This window comes from Fundulus heteroclitus, chromosome 3, assembly GCF_011125445.2.
Source record: "Fundulus heteroclitus isolate FHET01 chromosome 3, MU-UCD_Fhet_4.1, whole genome shotgun sequence".
Classification (NCBI taxonomy): Eukaryota; Metazoa; Chordata; class Actinopteri; order Cyprinodontiformes; family Fundulidae; genus Fundulus; species Fundulus heteroclitus.
The window spans coordinates 32,469,615-32,488,315 of NC_046363.1; the positions used below are offsets into that span (position 1 = coordinate 32,469,615).

Sequence of the window (18,701 nt, forward strand, 5' to 3'; positions counted from 1 at the left end):
TGTTGAGATTATTTCTTTATGACCACAGTAAACTTTTATACAACATTTTGCAACCTTCATAGTTGCATTTTAACGACCGTGATCCATGTTTTGACCCGCATGTCTTCACCTGTATGTCTCCGTCATAAGAGTCCTGCGGTGACATCAATCTAGGGCTGGACGATGATTCAATAAAAATATATATCGATTGAAAGACATATATCAATGATAAATAAAAAAGGTAAATAAAAAGTTCAATAGAATAACAGGTATCATTCCACTTGCATTCTAGCCTTGTAGGTTAATATTCCAGTCATTACATGTACCAATACAACGCAGGAACGCTTCGTCCCCTTCAAAGAGTTCAGAGAGCGTTTTTGTAAATTTGTGCAGTTTTGGTAAAAAAGTTGGTTGAATAAAGGGTTGAGTTTGAATTCAGTGTTTGTCTGTTCTTTATCTAAAAATAGCTCATTAAGCAACAGTTTAAGATGGCCAGGGCTGCACTTAAAATTTATGCTTTGAATTTGATCATAATTATCAATATCGATCAATTTGATTTCTATTTTATCGATATGCTTTTTTTTCCTATATTGTCCAGCCCTATATCAATCCACACTTTAGGTCAGTTGTGAAAATGTGTAAAAAATAAATTTCAAGCTTTGTTAGCACACTTGACATGTCATCTACTTTATAGAAGGAGACTTACCCACCACGGACAATGCCTAGCAAAAGTGTTTAGATAGATAGATAGATAGATAGATAGATAGATAGATAGATAGATAGATAGATAGATAGATAGATAGATAGATAGATAGATAGATAGATAGATAGATAGATAGATAGATAGATAGATACATGAGCTGTAGGTCTCTTCAACTCTGTTCCAGAGTTATCCATGAGCATCTGGGCTAATTATTTGATTAGTCCTCTCCTGTCCAACCTGGCCTATTTAGATGTATGGTCATGTCTTGGTTGCTGCTGTTCCTCGCGCTCCATATTGAGATGATGGGCTGAAAAGTTCTCTGTTCAAAGCTTGGGGCATCGTTTGAAAAGCCAACCCTGCTTTAAATGTGCCCAGAACCTCATCAAAGACCTTGCAGGTGTGTTCCTTGGTTCCTTTATGAGGCAATAGGTTCAAAAATGTCTAACAGACCTCAGAGGCCAGCCGTATCGGTACAGAAATTAAATTACACACACCGTACTTAAAGGTTCGGTGATTTACAAATACTATCGCCAGATTGTGTCAAATGTATTAAATTAAAAGGACCTGAATACGATTGTACGGTGAATCTTTTCAGATTTTCTTTGTTAAATATCAAAACAATACATCACTAGAATGTGTATGAAAACATAATGATAAACACAATACTGCACTATCAATCCATTCGCCTCCTCAGCAACAACCTCCAGCTCATTCTGAGGGATCCCAAGTCCCTCTGGGGAATTCTGGGTCTGGGTCTCTTCCCTGTGAGATGTGCCCAGCAAACCTCCAAAGGGGAGAGGCCAGGGGGCATCCATGAGCTCCTTGAGCTCCTCTCGCATGACGGAGCTCCTCACCCTGTCTCTAAGGCTGAGTTCAGCCAAACTCTGGAGGAAGCTTGTTTTGGCGACTTATAACCAGAATCTAGTTTTTTCCGGTCATAATAATAAATACCGCACTATTCAGTATGTCAACCTGTCAGCTAAATTACTGTTTTATGAAATTCATATTGAAGTATAAAACTGTATAAAATTAATCTTGTTTGCTAAATGTTTATTTAGCAAACATTTATTAAGGGCCAGACAATCCGACTGAAGCGGAGTTATTAAAAAGCCTATTGTAAAAATACATTTTAGCATTTTGTGAAATAAAAACTGTTTTTTTTTTCCTGTATTAAATGTCGGACCTTTATGTTCACTGAATGTCTCCAACTGCCTTTAAGACAGCCCTGATGCGTTTGAATAGTTTTCTTCAATAGCCTTTTGAAACACTTGTTTTTTTTTATGGGCTTTTTCTCCTTCCAAGACTGGAAAGAGAGTCAAGTAAATATGTCAGTAAATTCTTCATGCCGTTCCCTGAAGGAACTGTGGCTAAATAAGCTGAGAGATAAGGTGATGATGCAGAAAACATTAACAGGATTTATGTTCGGGGGGGAAAAAAATGTTTATGTGTGATATTGCCAAACAGCTACACACAAATGAACTATTATAGATTTTTGTGAAACATCTTGTAGACATCAGAGTTTTCTGGGGGGTTAGCAGGAAGGGTTCATGAGCCACAACCAATGCCCTGTTTAATAATGACAGAAACAGTGTGAAAGCAGAATGTTAGTCTATGGTTTGCTGCGAGTGAGAAGCAGGACAAGGTGGGCACACTTAAAGGAGTCAGATTAGCGACTACAAGAGTTTAGACTTCTCTCTTTTTTTTCTTCATAGTAGGTACACCTGGTCTGGCATTCTGTTAACTGTGACATCATCCAAGGAAGACAGATCACCCGCTATTACCATCTAATGTAGAACAGATTACTAGATCAATGTGTGCAGATGACCGTTCATACTGAGCCTGGTTCTGCTGGAGGTTTTTCCTTCCCGCTAATGGGTGGTTTTTTCTTTCCACTGTCGCTCCATGCTTGCTCAGTATGAGGGATTGCTGCAAAGCCATGGACAATGCAGACGACTCTCCCTGTGGCTCTACGCTTCTCCAGGAGTGAATGCTGCTTGCCGGGACTTTGAAGCAATCAACTGGTTCCCTTATATAGGATATTTTTGACCAATCTGTATAATATGATTGATTTGACTTTGTAAAGTGCCTTGAGATGACATGTTTCATGAATTGCCGCAATATAAATAAAATTGAATTGATTTAAATTGAAAATAATAGTCATATCTAACAGATATGAGTGGATTCTGATAAGAATATGTTGTTTTTGCAGTTAGCGATCGACGGGAATGCTTGTCTGTGTTTCCAGGTATTTTAACATAAACTTTGGGAACCAAGATGTCAAGCTGACCTTGCACTGGTTAGGTCAGCCTGGAAGTGAGAGGCTCAGTTTTGATCTCAAGAACGATAAACATGCTTGAGAACAACTTTGCATTCGTGTAAAATGTTTGGCAAAACTGTATAGCATTCACATAAGGCTTGCATATCAAGCAGGTCTAAAAGCTCAGAGATTCTGTCCCATTGTTTAATTTTTTTTCTGCAGTCTGCTGTTTGGAGATTTGTCACGTGTTTACTCTTGGAAGAAATCCATGAAAAAAAGTTGTGACTGCAAAGGCTGTCAGTAGACAGTATGCACTGAAAAAAATGGTATATTCAACCACATTAATGTCAGGAGCATGAGAATAATTTTGTCCAAACCTTTCTCACAATCAATCGTTGCTAAAACCCCGAAGCAGCAAATTCGGTTCCAGAAGTCTCCTGTAATGTTTTAGAGTTTACAGCAAAAAGTTGTAAAAGTTGACCTTCTGTTTTATGAATTTTGGTTTTAAAATTGTTTTACACAATAAAAGCATCCAAAGTCAGACACTAATGTTATTACTGTAATTGACACTCCAGTTAAGGTATATGGAGTCTTATAAGATATGGACAACTGCCTGTTTTTAATTTGAGAAAGAAAAAATTCTTTATACTGATAAAAGTCAAGTGCTCTGGAAAAGTTTTCATACTATTTGAGCTTTTTTCAAATTTTTATCACAATGCAATTAGATTGTATGTGATAGACCGAGTCAAATGAGCAAATGATGGTTACTAAAATTAAAGATACATTGTTTTCTTTCTTGTTTTTAAATAAGCATGTCAACAATCTCCCCTTTACTAATGATAGCCCCAAATATCAGTCAGCCAACTGTCTTCAAATTAGTAAGTGCCTTGGTCTAATTTAACCTCAATATATATTCAGCTGTTCTGTGAAGGTTTGCCCAGAGGTTTTGTAGAGAACATTAGTAAACAAACTTACCATAAAGGTCAGAGGATAAACTTTTGGAGAAGTTTATAGCAAGATTAAAAAAAAAACAATAAGCCAAGCTATAGACATCTCAGGGAGAACTGTCTAATCCATCATCCCAAAACAGAGAAAGTAAGGCACAAATACAAACCTACAATAACAAGCAGTTCTGGGGGAGCTACAGAAATCCACAGTTCAGTTGGAGAATATCCTGACATGACACTGGTCATGAAGTTTACAATCCTGGGATTTATGGAAGAGTGGCAAGAAGAAAGTCGTTGTTGAAAGAAAGTCATAATAAGTTCTGGTTAAAGTTTACCAGAAGCAGTCTAAGAAATAAGAGCAAATGTGGACAAAGTTCGTCCTGTCAGAGAGTCTGAAAGCCTTTTGGCCTCCATGTTACGTGTGGCAGAAACCTTACGCAGCACATAATTCTGAACAAACCACCTACACTGTGAAACACAGTGGTGGGAGTATCATACCGTGGGGATGTTGTTGGTTTTTTTTCATGGGTCAGGGAAGCTAGTCGGTATGATAAAACACATTTCTTTAAAATCAAGAATCTTTATTTGTGTGCATCATTTATATATATATATATATATATATATATATATATATATATATATATATATATATATATATATATATAGTTCAGAGATAAAATAAAACACAGCATTGCCCCCAGCATATGTTCTTGGCTCACTTTTGGTGAGTATTCTTCTCTGCGCTTCACCTCTGAGTAGTATCCGTCTGATGCAAGACTTAACATGCTTAAACTACTCATTTTTGTTTGGTCTTATCAGTTCCACATAGTTTGCATAATTTTGCATAATTTGCTTAATTTAACTTGCAAATAGTTAATAACAAAATGTCCCCCGAGTACCTCTCCTCAAAATTGGTCAGACAAGAAAACATGCAATTCGATTAAAGAAGGAGTGTGTTGCTCTTCTTAAGTCGGGAAATTAATAGAGAACGTCACTGATCCATATTTCCTGTCATAGCAGTAATTAAAAAGTTTAAAACTGTGACCAACAAGTCTGGACGAGGACCCATGTTTATTTCACCATCATGCACAGCGAGGAGAGTGATAAACTAGGTCAGAGGAAATCTCAAAAGATTGGAGAACAGAAGCATTTTTTTTACTGTAAGATGATGCATCAGGAAAAATATATATATAAATTTGAGTATTTTTAGACGTCTTTACTAGGGTAGCCAATAGCAGAGGTTAGATATGAAATGTAAGATTTTTCTATCATATTCAGTTAAACGGAATCAAAGAACACAGATGGAGAAGTGTGATTTGGAATCGGTTAAAGTATTATGAACTAATAGAAAGAAAAATCTAGGTCTCCTTATGTCTTTGTTGTTTAAAAGCAGTGATATTTCAATGTGGGTACAAGGTAAAATGAAGATTAGAGGGGACTCTGCTCACAATGTCAAATGACAGACAGAGCTACGTACTCCTCTCTGCAGACTGAGTCAGGAGGTGTGATGTTATGTTGTGTTTTCTTTCTGTTTCTCTAAAAAGCTTAATCGCTCTACCTCTGTTCTCTGCTTTCTCACACACAACCCAGGCCAGTAGAGAATGACAACACCTTACGGATCAAAAACGAGAAGACGCGCTCGCTGTTGCTGTTTACCAATGTGACAGAGAAACATTTTGGCAACTACACTTGCTTCGCCTCAAACCGTCTGGGATCCTCCAACGCCAGCATGCTGCTGTTTCGTAAGTTATCACACACATCTAACAAAACCGTGTGTGCAAGCGCATCGATTTCCCCCCCACCCCTCTCCCCAAATATACTCACATTTATCTTTTGCGACTATCTGGAGTTAGACAGGACTGTCTGCTGCAAAAATATTCGAAATCTGTTTTTGCTCTGCACACTGCACAGCCTTCACTCAGCCTTTACACTCCCTCCGTCTTCCCATTTACGTTATTCTCCGCCCCATTAAAGCTTTGCTTGCCTATATTACAGCCTCTTTCTCTTTTTTGTGCACTCACACTCTCCCCCGCCATCGCTCGCCTGTTCGCACACCCGCCTGTACACACAGACTGTCGCTCTGTTCTGTCCTGTTACCCGAGAAGTTGTCATTTCTCTCAGAGCCCAATTCACATTAACTGTCCCCAATGAGCGATTTCCTACCCTTCCATTTCCCATCACCCTCCCTTTAGTGCGTTTGGCATTACCATCTTAAGTGAGTCCTTCATCTATCCCTTTTCTTCTTCCATTCCTTTCCCCATTATCTCGTCCAGTCTCCCTTCAATGACTCACTCCTCCGCCAGACCCATACATCTATCTGCTCTCTTTTTTCACCACTGCAGTCACTTCTGTCAGACTATCTCTCCGTCATCTGTCCCGCTGCCTCTTTTCTCCCTCCTAATCTTCTCCTACCATCATTAAAACACAACAAAACCGCTTCTTTCCTCAACCAGCTATGGAAAAAAAAATCGGACCATAATCTGACTCCTTTTGTGGCGTTTCTGTTCATATCCTGTCCCTCGCTGTCATTACCTCACCTGACTTTATTTTCCTGCTACTGTACCACCTTGTTCGCCGTTTTAAAGGTATCACGTGCAGTATTTTAACACCAGCAACCCTCAATCCTGACAAAATTGCCACATTATTGTAATTACGCTCTGTCGATGAGTCCATTACATAGATCATTGGCAGTCACTGCTAGCTTTCACTTTTCACTCGTACACCACTGCATGTAAAACACCTGCTTTTATCTCCATAAACTGTAAAACAAACTAAAGTAGGAGAACAGAAGGTAAATTAGGGGTTTTACAGTTAGCCTTTTAAGTGCTATCAAGGCTTCCTGCTCAGATAGCATGTTAGTGGCGACAAATAATGACTTGTTTATTCTAGACAAATACACCTACTCCAGACTAAACAGCGGCTTTGTGTCAAGGATTTCATGGTTACAGCAGATCCACTTTTACCTTAAGCCACAGACACTGGGACCAAGAGATTTTCTTTATGTGAGTTATTCAGTAGGTGACTGGCTAGTATTTATGGCACCTCTGTATTAATTCCTGTTGCCACGATTAGTGTTCGCAATGATCTTCAAGTTATGCAAGACATAAGAGCTGTTGTGTTTTGTTGAATTAAATAAACCATCAGTTTGAGTAACGTCACACAAGTAACAGCAACAAAAGACACGGTTTCCTCTACTTCCATTGGGCCATGGCTAGGCTATCGATGTCAGGGTGCTACGATAGCTACGTTTTCATGGACAAAAGTAATCGGAATAAGGAGCCGATCAGAATTAAATTGCATCATGTAAACAAGTCAATCGGAATATTCTGATCGGATTAATCTCAATCCGAATGAAATTGTATTCCGAATGAGAGGGGCGGTTTATGGCAATTGATAACCCGATCAACATGTAAACCCTTGTCAGGCTCAAGTTATTCTGACTGTGGCAAACTAACCTGAGTGCGCCAGACGTAAATGTGACGTATTTCCGTGTTGGTGAGTGGCGGAAATACGTCGCGCTCCCGACACAACCTTTCTGTTCGAAAATATAAAAGAGCTCCAAATTGTCGCTTACTCAGTAACGCTTCAACCGTAATTAGAACATCATGCAAATCCAGCCTGGGCGCTTGGATGCCAAACAAACTCATATAATACATCATATAATGCTTTGTTTACCATTTTTTGTTGTTTAACAAAGACGGAAGTACTTCTGTGTTTTTTAAGGGAAATTTGATAACTATGCATGTCAGAGTGGTGCTATCATGAATAGAGCCAGGTGCATATACATGCACATTATGATCAGATTAATTGATTGTGCGCCCATATAAATAGTACAATTTGATTATTTAATCCAAATACATTTTAATCCAATGAGGAAATGTTATGCATGTAAACATAACTAATTATGTATGTAAAAATCATCTGTCTTGGAGCTTTAAAGTCTCATTAATGAGATGCCAGTAGATGTTGCTGCAGATAAGAATCGTCCTCTATTTAATAACTGTTAGTAGAAGAAGAGTTTACAGAGGAAGTGCCTTCCTAATATTATCACTCTAACAGTGTAAATGACCAGATTAACCTTATGGATGTTGCGTTTTTTGGAGTGTATGTAGCCCAGGGCTGTTTCTATGTGGGGGGCCCTATGCTATAAGAGATTCTTAATCCATATAAATATAAATACAATAGACCAGAGTCTATCTTGAAGCATAACAATAAAAACAATTCAATGCTGAAAATAATACTTGTCTTTTAAAACTTAAAAAGTAAAACTTGGTAAGATGAAAAAATTACTAAGCTCTTTTTATTCACATAACAAACAATTCTCTTTAGGGAAATCCAAATAAAAAAACAAACTGTTTTTTTTAAGTACATGCAATTTAATCATGTCACATATTTAGCTAATTATTGAACACGTCTGAGCTGTATAGAATGGGCTTGCTTATCCAGATGATGACCGCTGACCTAAAATGACACCCATGTAATGGAAATAAAAAGTTTGAAAAAATAGGATCTTCTCATGTGTCTCAAAAAATGTCAACACAGATATATGTTTCTTTGGCATAGTGATATAAATACACATCAGTGGACTGAACAGATGTTAATTAATTATGAATCACATACAGGGACATACATTCCACAAGAGAAGAGATGCATACTGTAGTAGCAGACTTAGCTGATGGCTCATTTACAGCTGTCTCTCTGGTTTACACATGTTCTCATGTTTTATATTCTGAGCTCAATCACTTATAAAATGATCATAAAAAAAATAACCTTTGCCATTTTCAATAGCCTTCACAAAATATAATTTTAACTGACTCTGGAAATATGAAGACAAGCTTCATGTCTACCAAACATGACATTTGACAAATTACAGAACACCAAGGAAAGTGCTCAATAAATGGTCAAATATTTAACCATGAGTTAAATATTAAAACAGATGTTGTTTTTGGTTGAATGAAGAAAAAAAAACAGACATGCCCCAGAAGTTGTTCTTTTAACCTTCCTGGATGAGTTCACATTGGCCCCTGAGGTACTCCACGTCTTCTCCTACTTATGGATAATGTCTCACACTGAGATTTTCTGGAGCCCCAAAGCATTTGAAATAGTGCTGGCTTTTTTTTTTTTTTTTGCAGAAAGGATATATGTCAGTGACTTTGTTTCTTATCCTTTTTGGGAATTTCTTTAGAAAGGCGAATGAGGTGTTGCTTTTTGAGTTCATTTAGCATACTTCATGTTGTCAGACAGGTTCTGTTTCGGTGATTTCTTGGTTTGATCAGGCCCGGGTGTGGCCAATGAAATTGAGCTCATCCACCAATCGTCTTGCACTTATCAGAGATTGGGTCACAAGGTCAACAGGCCAAGGAGGAAACTCCAGACCCTCCCCAGCGACATCCTCCAGCTGGTTCTCTGAGATCCAAAGGTGCTCCCAGCCCAGACTAGATATATAGTCCCTCCAGCAGTTTATGGGTCGTCCCCAGGGTCTCCTCCCGATGAGATGTGCCTGGAAAACCTCTGAAGGAAGACAGATCAGATGCTCCCTGAACGTTTACAGTTAATTCAGGATTTAATATGAGGGGCAATTGTAGTCTCACATGGGTCCAGGTTGTTGTGGATACCTTTTGTCCCCTCTAACAAATGAAAACATTATTTGTACAAATCTTTTTGTATTTACTCAGGTTATTGTTGTGTGATATGGCACTGGACAGAGATATGTTGATACTGTAGAAGGCCTCCCTGGGATATCTAAAACTGCCACAGGACAATCTTTGTTATTTAAATTTTTTTTTGACTGGTGTCAAATGAATGTTGTTTGATGAATCAAAATAGTAACCCTGATAGGGTTCACACTTGCTTTTATGACAAGGGATTTAACAGGACTTTAAGATCACCTGGATCCTCTCATGTGTCAAACTCAGAGCCACCAAAGTGAAATTAATGACTGCTCCTCTTCATCACGGCTATGAAATGTCACGTAGTAAAGCAACGATCACAAATTATAAGGTCGTCTGTATTAAGCTTTTCATTGTGAGAGATTTGAGTGATGGATGGAGCCATCGGTAGTTTCCCCTGTGTAACCTGCGCCTGTCAACATATAAAATGTGAATACTTAATATATTCACGTTGCTATTTTATAGTCTAAAAGGATAGATATGTTATCTTTTTTTATTTTTTGCTTTACAACTGCATTACAATTACAGTTAATCTGCACATTTGATGAAGCCCTGTTGGAACTTGGCTGCAAACTTAGTCAGAGACATATACAGAGAGGATATCGGATACCTGGCTTTATCATTTAATGAATCAGCACACAGCCAACAGCCAGAAAAATATTTTTTTTTTCCCATGAATCAGATTAGAAATCGATATGAATTAAGTCATGTGTGAAAAATCTCAGAATCTAGATGTAAATTGTAGTGGATGTGAACGCTACTGATGTGGAGATTCTGTCCCTCAGAGTGTAAAAACAAATTTTCTATGTGATAGTAGCGTTGCTTTTTTTTTTTACTTCAGCTTCTTCTCCCTCACCGCTCTCCCTGTTCCCTTTTCCAATCTCCTATTTTCTCTTCCCAGGACCAGGAGCGCTCCAGGGGCGAGGGGCTGCTTTACAAGCAGGGATGAGCGCCAGCCTGTGCGTTTGGGTTTCCCTCTCTGCTCTTCTTCTGGTGAAAGTGTGAAGCCCCCTGTTTGTTGGAATCGTCCTCAAACGCTCCCTGAAAGCCCCATTTCTTCCTGTGCTCCCTCTGTCTCTCTCTCCCCCCCCCCTCTCAACGGAAGAAAAACGGAAATGAAATTCTTTAATTACGAACCCATCACTGTGAACTAAAAGAATATGCATTATTTCAGGAGCCATTGAATCACTGCATCAAACACGAATACTCCCTTGAACGCCCCCCCCCCCCCCCCCCTCCCCCTGCACCCTCAATTCTATTATGAATTAAACTTAGTCACAATATCCCTTTCTTCTGTTCCTCTTTCATGCATACAATTTGTCCTGTTTGCCTTGCAGACTAGTCTGACTCGGTACTTCCCCTCTCCACCCTTTGTTCTCCCTCATTGCTCCCACTGAGATGAGGCTGATAGAAAGTGTATATTAACGATGATGGTGACAAATGAGAAAATAGATAATCTAACAACTGTATGGTCATTAATGTAAGATAAAACACAGACTATTGACTGACCTACAATGTTTGCCTTATGGAAATAATACATGAAATCACAATATTTTGGTGGTTATTTATGGAAACGATAGTTATGACGTGATAATGGCTGTCATGTGAAGTTTCACCCTATGGTCACACACTTAAACCGAGTGACAACACATGTATGTTTTTAATTTTATTATTTTTTATTTTATTTTACCAGTGTAGCAGTGAAGCTGCTATGAATGATGTCAAAATGTATTTAAAAAAAACAAAAAAAAGGATGGGTGGTGATGGCGTCAGTCCCCTTTATGTAATTCGGGGAGGTTTATACTACGTTTTCGCATGTAGCCCTCACTACCCAGACCTTTTTGAGCCCCCCCCCCCAACCCCCCTCCCTTGCCTCTCTGTTACAAGTGCTTTGTCTAGTTGCCCTCCATATTGCTATAGTGTTCTCAGCTGTGCGTCGCCGACCCAGACCATCGTCCCTCGCTTCTCATTCCTCCACTGTAAATATACGTGGTTACAGAGGCTATGCCGGCGACTTCGGGTTGCCCCCACACGATCTTAAGAAAGCCTCAACTACACTTAAGTCTTCTGAAGCAGCAAGGGACTGTCTCTATTGACAAAAAATATCTTCTGTTTCAAAGCTTGTGCAGCTCCATCCTCTTTGTCGCTTGTTGATAGCATGTACTGGTTAGAGATGTTCCTGTTGTGAGTCCACACGCTCCCTTTTCTCCTCCCTCTGCACTGTGTCTGTTTTTTCTCTGCAAGGTTAGCTGCTTTTGCTGCTTTTACTTTTTTGGTGTTGATACTACTACTACTACTGATGATGATAATGATGATGATGATGTTAATACGTATTTGAATAACTATGAATAGTAATTCCGTGTAAGGAGAAAAAAAAACATGAGCAAAACATGATGGTAATAAGTTGTGCGTGGGGGCGGGGGGTGTGGGGAGGGGGGGGGGGTAAGGAAGAAACGTTTTCTACTTCGCTCACACACGTCGAACGACTTCAATGAAGATTTAAAAATAAAAAAAAACGGGACAAAAAAAAAAGTTGTAAAGTTTTCGAAGTGGTGTGGTCTATTTTGCCATGGCGAGCTTTTTAAAATCCCATTTGAAACAGTTTCGAGGGGTCATTTTATTTGGGTCCTGAAGTGCTGGCTGGTGGTGTAATTTATGATTTGTAACAGTTTATGTATTTGACTCCCTTTGTCATGCTTCTAACTGCGTCAGACACACATTTCCAACACATCTGTCCGCTCGTCTTGGCGTGTCCTCTACTGACCAGCTAGATAAATGCTTTGGATCCATGTCGGTCTCTGGCTGTGGCTGTAAGTCATTTCTTGTTCTGCCAGACCACAGGGAGATAAAGATGTAATTAGCCATTACCTGTGGCTGGCTGAGCGAAGGAGCCCGAGCTCCACCTGTCCTTTCTGTCGCTCAGTTATGGCCCCCATAAATCAAGCTCAATCCTACCACTGACAGGAATCCTCTTCAAGGACAAATCTCACCTTGGTGCACCACCACTCCCTCCGGTGTGTACCTGTGACAGAAAAAAAAAAAAAACCTGTACAGCACAAATAGCAAGAGGAAATCCCATATTTCATCATGACTGCATCCATTTCTTATGTTAAGCTCACTTTCAGAGACTATATGCAAATTTGCCATAGCAAGTGCGCGCCAAGGGATGAAGTTACCCCGGCTGAACCCTGACTACTACAAAATTACAGGGGAATTACTCAATACTGAATCAAATGTGGAATGTGTTTTTTTGTTTTGTTTTTTTGGTTTTTTTTCTAAGTTCCTTTTTTTTTTCAACTCAGCAATAACCCCTAATTTTTCTGTGCAAGAGATTCCCATCATGGTCAAATCTGTGGTGTAATATCTGAAATGATCTGCCATTAACAAGCGCTATCAAAAGTCTGTTGTTGTACTTTTACTGTGTACAGTCCTCGGAAATGATTGTGAAGCTCTGTTTAAATGGCCCTTAACCTAGGACACTACATGTGTTTTCCTCTGCGATGTATTTGGGTGTTAAAGAACACATATTGTGCATGCAACTACTTGCTCCCAAAACAACGATGGATTCCATTTCAAGCACAATAGCGGGTCGTTCGGTCTGTGATTCATTTATTGCCATATTTTTAAACGCTCACTATCTTCTATGGCATTTTTTTTCCCCCTTCTACACTTATACTGTCCCATGTTAGCTTTCCCCTGAGGGTTTTCAGCAGCTCATAACATCTGTATGTACATAATCTGTTGTCGGTAAAGCTAAAGAGAAGATAAAAAAAAAAAACTGTTGCACAAGAACACAACATTCTGTCATGATTGTCGGCGTGTGTTTGAAAATAGCATGCCTGTATTTGTGTATGGGTGGATTTTGAAAAAAAAAAATATTATCAAAATTTGTCTGTTTTGTTTGTATTTAATGGAGGGAGGTCTTTAAAAAAAGTGTGCCGGTTCAGAACTGAATCTAAGCGTTTGAATTGTCAATCTGTATGTCCACATTTATTCTTCACGGCACCCTAGTGCGTCTCCCTTTACGTGTTAATAGGCTTTACAGCTTGGAACAGCTAACTTGAATTACTGTAGGTTTCATCCAATGCAAATTGACTCAATTAGGAATTTGTTACCATTCTTCTAGATTTATTTATTTTTTTGGTTGTTTTGCCATCATTCAACCAAATAGATCTAATTTCATAAGTTAGAAACTAGCTGGTGAAACATTGCAAGAGTAACATTTAGCGTTACAATAACAGCATGTGCTTATGGCTGTTTTGAAATCTTTCAATTGGATAGTTTGGATTTTTCAATAAGAATTTGCGGAGAAGTCAGGAACAGTTGAAATATTTGAGTAGAAGATTTTTTTATGAAAACCTTAGTTTGAGGAAACAGAGATTATGGCTGCAGAGAGGGCTGACAAGCTGGAAGAAGATCCCTGGGGTGTAAGATTTAAGGGTAGATGAAGTTCCTGCTGAGAGAGCAACCAGTCTGGTGGTCCCGTGGGATGTTACCTCGACAATGCAAACCCAAAAGCTCAAAGCCGGAGGGAGAGGCAGTGACACTAACCAGACAGTGAACTCTTCAGTGAGGGGAAGAAGACAGACACGCATTCATTTTGCATTTCCAAACTTGAGCGCCGTGGTCTCCCCCAGGGGAAGGTGTAGCACAATCTATTTATGGTTGCACCGTGTAATATGAACATCATTAACATAGCCTTGATCACAAATGCAGTCTGGCCTATTTCAAGTGTGTAAATAACACCACAGCTGGGGTGCAATGAGTTTACAGTGATATAAACAAGACAATTTTTCTCACCCTAATTACGTTCGGCGTACCCTGATGAGAAAGCGGTGATTGGCTCCTGTAGCCGAAGGTTATGATGATCTACTTGGAGTTGTTCTTAATAAGACGCCGCGTTGCTTAGAGCTCACAAAACCTCCGCCTGTTTACAGTATGTAGCATTGTAATGCACTTTAACGGCTGTACTTTGGTTCGTCCAACTATTTCTCACACAGTTTTAGTCAGACTTTTAAATGAATAGATTTATCAGATTGTTATTTATTTATGTCGGTACATCTTTAATATTGCAGATAATGGATTGTAAAAAAAAAACTAAATCTAAAGAATTTGCTTTTAAAAACAAGGGTAGTATAAGGCAAATACAAGTACTGTACTAAAAATAATAAATATATCTATAGGAAAGTTAATGTACTGTAAGTTTAGCAAGAATGACATGAATATATCATGTTGCTCAATATACGGCAGCAGGCTTAGACCGTAGCCCTTCTTACAGCAGCTTTACTGCTCAGAGCAAATCCTGGAATAGACTTTCAATCCTCAACACAATAGTTAATCAATACATTTGACTGAACGGCTTTGAAATAGAGCAATATCTCCCCAGCCTCAGAACTGGATTGATCAAGTGTCTATAACCCAGCCTTAGAGCAGAGAGCATAATTCATCATGCCTGATACAAGACACCCCTAATTGCACATCGATTTTAGGCCCTTCTCCGAAACTATTTGGGCAAGCTGTAATGTCAGCTTGGTAAACTCTGCACTCAGAAGCATGAGTCGGATCCAGGGAAATAAAGAATTAATCATTAGTTTCCCATCTGGAATAAATGCAGCCTTGCATTTCTGTTGCTTGTTTTGGTACACAGCATTCCTATAGCGTTGCATGTGCGAACGAATGGCAGGAGCCACTGCTATACGCGCTTAAAATAAGCTAGCTTTGTCCAGATGGTGATAAACATGCGCAGGAACAATAAATAATGTTAAACAGATCAGTTTCATTTGTAAGATATAGGAGAGCCTCAAAAGGATATGCTACACCAGAGTGATAATTACATATGAATCAATATCATTATTCCAAATCCCCTGCTCATGTCCTTTACTGCAAAGCACGCCTAATTCCCATATATTATCCCAATCATCCATTGTTTACCAGCTATCCGGAGGCCCATTCCGCTCTCGTGGGCAAAGTCAGTGCTGCAAGTTTATTAAGCCGCAAAACAGTTTCATTACTGCAGCTAATGTATGCACCGGTACGCAGCTTGCTGGAAGTCAATGAGAGGCGCGGAAAAACTGTATCAGACGGACAGAGAGAAAGACAGATAAACAGATATGTGGCCACAGATGGCATGTTGTCAATCACTTCACCTCTCTAAGAGCAGAAGCATCCGTCTAATTAACAGCATGCTGCACTCCACCGGCTGGGCAACAGCGGCGTTCACGCGGGCCGCGCGACACAAAGTAGGAATCTCGCCCACCACGTCTTTCCTAGTCATTAAGTCGCCCACCTCACATCTCCAATCCAACACAGAGAGAGCACCATTGCTTGGCCTCTGTGAATAGCCGTCCCACGCTCTGCGTTTTCCTTGTCAATCAACCAATGGGTAAATATTGGGTTGCTGCGCCGAGGACTGACAGGGAGAGGGGGGGAAAAAAAAAAGATGGATTTTTATTTTTTTTTCCACAACTGGTATTTTTGTGCTGATTAATATTGCAGTTATGTTACAGAAAAGCAGTTGTGTTGCAAAGCAAGCTAAGGTGAAGTCACGACTGCAGGATAATATGTTGGAAAGTGGGATGCGAGAGAAGATAGTAAGGGGGCTGTGCGCCTCGGAAGGAAATTACTGCGGGGACTAGAAGGAGAAAAAAAACGTCTCATTTGGAAACTAATAACAAATTTTACTTGAGGAGTCCCACTGAGTATAATTGCTGGAATAAGCTGAGTTAGTGTGGAATGTAAAATCCATCACTCCCTGTTCCTCGCTTTGTCCATCTCTTCATGCACACATTCTTTGATTTCACGCGTTTTACCATCCTGAGTCTGTATTTTTTATTTTATTTTTTTTGTGCAGATGATCTGCGAAAAGGGTCCCCCGCCCCACTTCCCTAGAGGTTTGCCCACTTTTTTGCATATTTCTTTTTTTAAATGAATTGTGTGGAAACTAGCACAAGTACTGAAGCCTTGCGTGTTCAAGTGTACATTACCCATTTGCAATTCCAAGGGCCTCGCGTGTGTGCATATCTGCGTGTTTGTTTTCCCTCTAAGCTCCACTGGGCAGGTTGTTTGTTTCTTTCATCGCATACACCTGGACTGCAGGTTTTTATTACATTCCTAGAGATCTTATCAATGAAAATACACGAGACAGAATGAAAGGAACAAAACATTTGTTTTCCATCATGAGAGTTGTTGTTCTGTGCTGTAAATTGATGATTGTATTTTTTTATTTAGCTGCGGATCCTGTCTTTTTTTTTTTACTTTTACTTTTATTCCATTGCTGTTGGTATGTTGTTTCTTTCTTTCTTTCTTTCTTTCTTTTTTTTTTCAAAGTCCACAAAGTGGAAAATGATATCAAGTGGAGGGAGAAAAAAAAATAAAACAGTTTTGTTTTTATCAGAACCTATTTTGTGTGGTTTGTTGCGGGAAGTGGGGATGTGTGTGTGATTCAAAACGGGGTGAGGTCAGCTGGTTGCCTTACCTTGTTTTCGGCTTCCTGCTGTGATAAAAAGCCTCTGCATTTGAAGGGTTCGCACGATTGTTTTTGAGTTGTTATTATTTTTGTTGTTTGTTTGTTTGATTTGTTTTGCTTGAGTAAATGTCTGACAATTCTGCTTTAATGGTACACTTTAATTTAGGGCTCACGTCAAATTGTTACCCAACAGCAACAATCTGCTGTAAAGTAATTGATTGACTTAATATGCTGTCATTATTCATTTTTGATGTGAAAATGATGCCTGTCACTACATGTTTGATGCTCAGTTCAAGATGGTTCAGGCTCACGAGTAGATTTTCCAACTAAAAAAGATGTTTACTAATGCCAAATGTTGGTATGCTTTCATTACTAGCATCTGCGTTTTTAACCTAAGGTGATCAAATAAGTAAACAATCACCTTGTAAGCAAATTTGGTGTAATTAATGAGGATAACATCATTTTGCATAAAACACAGAGCAGTGGAAAAATATTCACACCAACGGAACTTTTGTAATTGGCCAACAGGAAACATCAATGTATTTTATTGGGTTTTGATGTGATAGACCAACACAAAGTAGAACATAATTGGGAAGTGGAGTAAAGGTTAATGTGAATTTTGAAATCTTTGAGGAATAAAAAAACCTCTAAAAAGTGTGGTGCGTTTGTGTTCGGTTCTTGTGAGCTGATTCAAAGTGTCTTGTCGTATGTATCTGCCAGTTTTGTACATCTAGAGACGGAACATTTTGCCTGTCCTTCTTTGCAAAATAGCTCAAGATCATGGAGAGAGATGGAGAGATTCTGTTCAGAGCCCTTTTCGAGTATGCTGCAGATTCTAAATTAGTTTTAGCTTTGGGCTCAGTGGTGACTGATGATTACCAAAGCAACACACTCTACAGCTCATAAATCCATTCACTGTGTTTTACCTGCTGCTGGATTTTTAAGTCTGGTCGGTCCTATCTAAGTTCCAAAGCCTCGTGAATTTATTATTTCTAAATAAATGACTGAATTTTTAGTCGCTGCACTATGGTCTTCTAACCTGACTCTCGCCAGATGGATGTGGACAATAATTTAATAACAATATATATTGATCCATAGTCGTGTGGTGCGATAGAACAAAAATGGTCAGTAAAAAGTTCAATAGAAGAACAGTTTTCTTTCCTTTTGGATTCTAGCCAATCATGTCGGTTAATACTTCAGTTATTACATCCTCCCAGCCAATCACAAACGAAGACGCAAGAATGCTCTGTCACCAAGCTCCGCCCCCTTCAGAGTTCAGAGAACACACGTTAATTTTCCCTTTTTGAAAACTTGCAGTTTTGATAAACACTCATTTGTCTAGTTTCCCACAGCACTGAAACCTTACGATTAGAAGGCCTTTACTAATAACCCAGAATAAACCCAAAGTGGAATCGGAACGCTGAAAAGTCAAAAGTCAGGCACATTTTTGAAAGAAAATATGTAATATTTACTTTTAATTTTCCAATTGATGTTAACCGTATCTACACTTTTTTTCTGACAATGGGGCAGCGCCTGAGTGCTCATTATTGACAAGCCGCCATTGTCTGGATTTTGACTATCCTATTTGAATTAATTGTATGCTTTAACCTAAATTATTCTAAAGGTGACTCTCCAGTCTAGAGACTCTTGCTGCTGAAATCTGTATTAGAGATGTTCCATT

At 39.1% G+C, this 18,701-nt stretch overlaps 1 protein-coding gene across 2 annotated transcripts in view; it reads left to right on the top strand.

Moving 5' to 3' along the window:
* The window catches only part of iglon5 (IgLON family member 5), a 187,033-nt gene extending 170,083 nt beyond the window's left edge, over nt 1-16,950 (top strand). For both annotated transcript variants that reach the window (XM_036135238.1, XM_036135239.1), the window contains exons 7-8: nt 5,477-5,628; nt 10,457-16,950. In XM_036135238.1, coding sequence (XP_035991131.1) covers nt 5,477-5,628; nt 10,457-10,560 — 256 coding nt within the window. In that variant the 3' untranslated portion in view covers nt 10,561-16,950. The remainder of the gene's footprint in view (nt 1-5,476; nt 5,629-10,456) is intronic.
* The last annotated feature ends 1,751 nt before the right edge of the window (nt 16,951-18,701 follow it).